The sequence below is a fragment of the Vitis riparia genome, chromosome 16, assembly GCF_004353265.1.
Source record: "Vitis riparia cultivar Riparia Gloire de Montpellier isolate 1030 chromosome 16, EGFV_Vit.rip_1.0, whole genome shotgun sequence".
Taxonomy (NCBI): Eukaryota; Viridiplantae; Streptophyta; class Magnoliopsida; order Vitales; family Vitaceae; genus Vitis; species Vitis riparia.
This window is the reverse complement of record NC_048446.1, coordinates 2,109,352-2,116,833: the sequence shown is the minus strand read 5'-3', so window position 1 is coordinate 2,116,833 and position 7,482 is coordinate 2,109,352. Positions and strand designations below refer to the sequence as shown.

Sequence of the window (7,482 nt, the reverse complement as noted above, 5' to 3'; positions counted from 1 at the left end):
CTTCAAACTTAAACAATAACTAACAATAATTAAATTCTAACATTTAAACAATGTCCAAAATAAGAGTTTATACAAAAAGTCCTAATAATTCCAAAATCTTATCCTAATTATCACTCCTCGCCCGAATCGAGAGTACTTGAAAAATTGTCAATGAAGAGGAATGACCTCAATGCATAATAAAGAATATTAATACAATTTCATAGATTAAATATTTTCAATTATGATTGCAAATAGAAGATATAACATATAATTATTTTTATAAAAACTTTTGAGTACAACATGTTAGTACATTCAAAACTTTTCAACCAAACATTTTCATATTTATATCAAATCCAAATCAAATACATTTAAAACATTTTTACTTTGGTTATCCAATAACAAATGGTGTCTAGTTAAGTGAGACTTTACAAATAGATGATTAATTTCAAATTTATTTCTTTTAAGGTAGACATAACCAAACACTATTGGTTCTAGTAACCTTTAACCAAACCCTAAGAGGTTGAGGCCTAAGTCAATTACATTCCTCATCATGAAATGTAAAAGTTAACTATTATATCCCGTTGACAAGGATTGAAAATTCAACATTTATATCGCGTTGATTAGGGCCGAAAGGTCATCTATTATATCCCGTTGATTAGGGCCAAAGAAACCAGAGTCAAACACTTTGTTTTATTTATTCAAACTTACAAAAACATAATATCTCCATATTTTGTGTTATAAACAAAAGAAAAAGTTATAACATATTTTTCATATAAAATATATTTGATTCATGCATAAAAACGAAGATGACATTTTACACATTTCAAAATAACATATACAAAGAAAATTATTTTCTTTTATCAAATTTGCATTAATTTCTCTTACTTCAAAGAAACACTTAAAAACCTTGAAAAAAATTAATCTTGAAGAATCTACTCATCACCTAACATAACAAAAAAAATTGTTATTACTATTTATCTAAAAAAATTATAAGTCTGACAATTTTAAAATTTTTTTATATATTAATATTATTATTTATGATTATAAATATTAATTTAAGTAATCTATTCCTTATTTAAGTAAAATTAATGAGCTTCTAATTTATATAAAACTATTTCCCCAATTTGTTTCTAAGAATATATATATATGGCTAAGTTAATTAAAGTACAATCTTATTTCATTTATTAAATTCTATTTGAAATTAACAATTTAATTAATGAATTCTCAAAGTTAATTAGTTTTTTTTAAAGAACCTTTTCCTTATTTATTTAAATTAAATATTTCCAAAACCTATTCTTTTTTATTTATTTAAATTAAATTTCTCAAAAATATTTATTTGTATTATCCCCTCCAATCACTATAATGGTTTATCAAAAGTAGTTCGTACTAATTTTTATTTTTAATATTTTTTTCCTCTCCCAACCCAACATGCAAATAATCTAAACACACTCACTCATAATAGAAAACCTTTTATTCATGAATTTATATCAATATTCCTTATTTGAGTTTGAACTCATTTCCTGTTGATTATTTTTTAGGTACTCTTAGTTTAGGCGAGAAGTGGTAGTTAGAATGAAAATCATTCTTTGTTGGGACTTTTTTTTTAAAAAAAGAAGTGACTATTTAAATTGTTTAAGATTTTTAGTTTTAACAATGGTTTTTATTTATTGTATATGGTAATTTAGTAATTGATAACTTTCTGATATAAGATACTTGTTTGAGTCATTTATATTTTGAGTTTCCATATTTGAAGTGTAAAATAACTATCATGACATTAGAGTAGATATTGAGACATGAAAAATACAACTAAATGGAGCATTGTCAAAGACAAAAGAAAATAGATATCATAGTATTTATGAAGCCGTGAAGCTCATTTTTCTAATTTAGTCATGCAAATAACACAATACACAAATATTCAAATTGTATTTTTAATTTTCATAAATATTCTGGATGGTTCTAATTAATGTTTTTATTTTAAAAAAAATTAAAAGAAAAAAAATTCATCCATTTTTCGAGAATCTTTTACTAATTTCGATGGTTCATGGATAGGACATAGCCGAGTTACAAGTGTTAATTTTTTATTTTACAATTTTTTATAAAGTTTTAAAATCAAATATTTTTATATACCTTTATCTTTTAATTTTTTTAAATTATAAAAGTACAAGTTAATAAATAGACTTCTAATTTTGTTCCAATAAGTATGATATTGCTTCATTTAAACTTTTTAACTATCATTATTTTTAATTTAATTTTTTTTAATTCCATATTTAATACTTTTGTTTCCACTTACTTTACCTTCTTTTCAAGAATGATAATAGGGTGAGTTTTTGGGCTACTCGTCTCACCCTTAATAAATAAGGTTTAGGATGGAGAGAATCGAGTCAATAGTGAGTTCAAGATTTTTTTTATAAATAAAATATTTTTAATCATTCATAAATTTAAAAAAACTCACTTGCCCGAAATTGAAAATTAGGGTAGAAAATTGACTCTCCTCCATTGGCGTAAGTTTAAAAGAGCTCTAGTTGTAACCCTAGAGTCAATTTGTTTGGTTGTATCCTTATGAGTTGTTTGCTCCACTTCTCTCTAACAAGGCCTTCATGGTATACTTTTGAACTCTTATGACTGAATTAATATTCACCAATCAACCATATATTTGTCACACCAATAAATATGGTTGTAAAATCATATAAAATTAATGACTAAATAATATAGAAAACTATTTGTTACAGGTAAATATTATGGGTTAGTGTCCTTAAATATGACTTAGGTGTGTTATAAATATAAATTTATCTCACAAAAATTATTATGAAACACTCAAACAATTGTGTTGAGGTTGTAGGGGCTTCCCCGTGTGGCCACATGGCAGGCCACCTTTGCTCCACGTGGCATCTTTCTATCTCTGTCCGGACGAGCATAACTAGATTGGAATGTCCAATTCGGTCTATGAGTATCAGTAGTCGGTTACATTGTGTTCCTTTAGGACTGCACGATGCATTCTGAATAAGTTTCCTGACCCACTTCCACGAGCAATCATTCTCCTCATGCCAAAAGTACGCTCGATAGAAATTTCATGATGAATAAAGAGACGAAAATATCATTCATTTGTCTTTTTTCTTTATTTTATCATTTTCTTCTTTTCTTAATTTTTATTTGCCATTTTATTTTATTCTTTTTATTTATTTATTATTAAGATTACTATTTCTATTAATTATTATTTGAACATTTTAGTATTTTTTTAACACAATCACGAGATATTCATTATACATATTAGTATTTTTAATATTATTATTTATTAACATTTGATATTAGTATTATTATTTTATGTATTATTGTAAATAATCACTTATTTTTAAAGAAATATGAATAAAATTTATATAAATATATACTACATGTAATATAATTGCAATACATATATAAATACATATGTACATTATACATATCATGTTTTCTATTATAATTTAAATAAGATAAATAATTAAATAATTATTTATTATTAAAAATAAGAACAATATTTAGATTAATATTTTAATAATAACATTGTAAATAATAAAGTAAATACTGTATACAATAGAAAAAAACAATGGAAAAAAATTATAAAAGGAAATACTAACTTTTCATGTCCTTTTAAAGGATTATACCACTTGGAAGATTATAATTTTCCCATGAAAACAGCTGCCTTCCACTATTTCATAATCTCTCCATAAAGAGACAAATTCACGAGGCCACAATCTTTTCTCTCCTCTGGTGGTTCCAGAGCCCCCTCTCATCAATCATCACAATCTATCTCACCAGGGCTCCCCACTTGCTTTCTTTTCTCTTTCTTTTTTCTTCTCTCTCTCTCCAAATATTTCACTTATATTTAAAATAAAAAAATCAATTATATTTTATTTTATAATTTAAAACATTTTTTTAGCATATTTCACTTATATTATAATTAAAAATCTCGCTAAATTCCTTTCTACCAATTCCTTTCTTTTAAGTTTTTATAATTTATAATTATTCAATTTCAATTTTTACTTGATAAATTTTGTCATAATACTACTTAAAAGTAATTACTTGAGGAAATATAAGTAATAGCCACAATCCATTTCTTTAAAAAATTACATTCCTTCTATCATTGCTTCGATTGCATCAAATTTAATAATTGATTTTGACTATACCTTTTCATATATTATAATAATTTTAAATATATGATGCTCATTTCAACATGAAATAATGCATTTTAGCTCAAAAATAGCCGATTCACTCCAACTATTCAACCACCCAACTCGTCACTGAAATCTATCACTTTATGGTTGAATAAACAACAATCTCGAATCTTCAATAGAGAGTAAGTCACTATTTAAAAAGTTTTTTATGTTAGGATAAATAAGACAAAATTGCCAACAAACAAAATATAAGATTCAATATCCTAACACACACACACACATATATATATAGAGGACAAGTTTTATCTAAATTGAGAATTTAAAAACTCGTTACTTAAATTGAAATTGGTTAATAAATATAATAATACTAGTAAGAATCATATAAAGTAATTTAGTAATCGATAACTTTTTGATATAAAATACTTGTTTGAGTTTGCATTTTGTCTCTATGTTTGAGGTATAAAATAACTATTCTAACATTAGAGTGGATCTTAGGATGTAACACATACAACTAAATGGAGCATTGTTAAAGATAGAAATAAAATAGATATCATAGTATTTCCGAGGGTATGAAGCTCATTTTTCATATTTGATCATTATATTGAACCACATGCAAATAACACAATACACAAATATTCAAATTGTATTTTTAATTTTCAATAATATCCAATTAATGTTTTTTATTTTTAAAAACAAAAATCAAAATAAAAATATTTTCATCAATTTTTTGAGGATATTTTACTAATTTCAACGATTTATGGATAAGACACAGACGAGTTACAAGTGTTCATTTTTATTTTACAAATTTTTTAAGAAGTTTTAAATCAAATAAATTTTTATACCTTTATCTTCTTTTTTTAAAATTATAAAAGTACAAATTAACAAACAAGAGTATGGACTTCTAATTTTGTTCCAATAAGTATGATATTGCTTCATTTACATTTTTTAATTATCATTATCATTATTTTTAATTTAATTTAATTTTTTAATTCCATATTTAGGATGAAGAGAATCATGTTAATGGTGGGTTTGAAATTTTTTTAAAAACAAAATATTTTTAATTATTCATAGTCTGCTCCACTTCTCTCTAACAAGGCCTTCATTGTATACTTTTGAACTCTTATGACAGGATTAATATTCACCAATCAACTATATATTTGTCATACCAATAAATATGGTTGTAAAATGATATAAAATTAATGACTAAAAGACATAGAAACTATTTGTTACAAGTAAATTTTATGGGTTAGCGTCCTTAAATATGACTTGGGTGTCCTATAAATATAAATTTAAGTCAAAAAATTATTATGAAGCACTCAAACAGCTGTGTTGAGGTGTGGTGAGAGCTACAAGGTGGACAATCAATTCAAAGTGATGTTCAAATCTAGTATTCAACTTAAAAGAACTAATTACTAGGAGAACGATCCTAATAACAAATCTAAGTGACTAAACCATGTCCGTTGGGGTCAGTTTATCTCCTCAATTTGACCTGAGAACAAATGTTTTATTAAAAATTCCCTCGTGGTCCACCAAAGATTTTATTTCAAATGTCTGTAGCTGCATGTTCACAACCATGTCCGTTGGCGTCAGTTTATCTCCTCAATCTGACCGGAGAACAATGAATTAGATTTCATAGGACAAATTTCCGATCCAATCCCAAACGGTTGGTAGCTTTTGATCTCCTATTAGAACCAAACTTTTATATCGGAAACTGTAAATTATTTTGTCTTGAGTCATTTTCCTTGACTAATCTCATGGACTGAGAAAGCAAAAGGTGACCATGTCCGTTGGCGTCAGTCTATCTCCTCAATCTGACCTAACTCCATGCTCTTAGAACAAAGAACGTTGCCTCTACAACTCCCGGCGGATCCTATGAGATGCTGCTTCAGTTTATCTCCTCAAACTGATCAACTGAAGGGAACTCTCTTTCTATAAATTTGCCTCCTCATATGACCACTATGAAGCAATCTCATCCAAGCATTGGATAACAACCACGTCGTTTCTTCAAGGTCTCAATCTTCTCTTCACAGCTTGCTATTCAATGGGGAGGGCTTCCCTGGTTTTTTTTGTTTTTTTTCCACAGTCCTTGTATTTATTTATTAGTTTTCTTGTAGTATATTTCATGGAAGCAGCTTTATTGGGTTAATTTCTTCCATCTCTGCAGGGAAATCCGTAATGGAAAGACCAGTGGAGCCGAGATCACGATGGACCGAGGAAGAAGACCAGAGGCTTATTGAATGTAAAAGCAGAAATCACGATCAATCTTGGGATGAAATAGCAAAGCTGGCAGGGCTGAACAGGAAAGGTAAGAGTTGTAGGGAGAGGTGGAAGAATCATCTGGATCCTAATGTCAAGAGAGAGAACTTCTCCCAAGTGGAAGACGACTCCATCATCTGCTTCCAGTCGCTCTATGGGAATAGGTAATGAGAATCATCCTCATACTTTTCCATTATCATACGATATGATGGTTTGATCAGTTTGAGGAGTTTTTGTGTTGTGTTGCAGCTGGGCAAGTATAGCAGCTCATCTTCCTGGGCGAACCGATAATGATGTCAAGAACCGCTGGTACAACCATTTGAATGAGAAGAAGCTTGGGAGAAGTACCGGGGATCAGCCACATACCACACAACTCTTTCATCTCAACCACAATATTGATCCAAATGCAAGCTCAAGCTCAAGCTCGATTCCTACACTGGTTTCAGCCTCACAAGAAATCGCCAGCCCTTGGCCCACTTCTGAATTAGCCTCTCTGGAGAGCGAGTTCATGTCAACTGAAGAAGTCATCAGATATTTCTCTGATTGAATATATATGTACACACTCCCTTTCTGCTAGTCACTACTAGTAGAAAGAGAATATGCATATATATAGAACTTTCTACTAGTCATTATGCATAAGTTCCACATATAGATATATAGAAAGACAGGCGTGTGTGTTTGTTCCATGTTCGTGAATCCATCTTATAATAAAGCTGTGTTTTGTATTATGTTGAAGGGTTATTAGACGGTTGTCAGACCCATTAATGTTATAAAAGTCTTCGATTTTATCTTCTCCCTGTTATTGTTGTTCACTAGTCAAACATGGAATTCTCTTAGATTTAAAAAGCAATAAATAAATAAAATTTACATTTCTTCCATTATACCAATTTTTATAATTGACTTTAACCAATTAAATTAAAGTAATATATGGCTATTTCTCTTAGAACCTTAAGTTTATTTTCCTCTTTTTCTCATCTTCCTTTTTTTTGCCCTTTTCTTTCTTCACTTTGTCAGTAAACAACATCTTCACTTGCCACACAGCCCATGTCTTCATGCCATTGCACCCAAAGCAAAAATAAAAAAAATAAAAAATAACTTC

General features: G+C 28.1%; 1 protein-coding gene across 1 annotated transcript; it reads left to right on the top strand.

Moving 5' to 3' along the window:
- Window positions 1–6,106: 6,106 nt before the first annotated feature.
- On the top strand, window positions 6,107–7,159 carry LOC117934153 (transcription factor MYB10-like). The gene is made up of 3 exons (XM_034855791.1): window positions 6,107–6,136; window positions 6,292–6,547; window positions 6,633–7,159. The coding sequence occupies exons 2-3, from the start codon at window positions 6,303–6,305 to the stop codon at window positions 6,928–6,930; spliced, it is 543 nt and encodes a 180-aa protein (XP_034711682.1). The 5' UTR covers window positions 6,107–6,136; window positions 6,292–6,302; the 3' UTR covers window positions 6,931–7,159.
- Window positions 7,160–7,482: the final 323 nt, after the last annotated feature.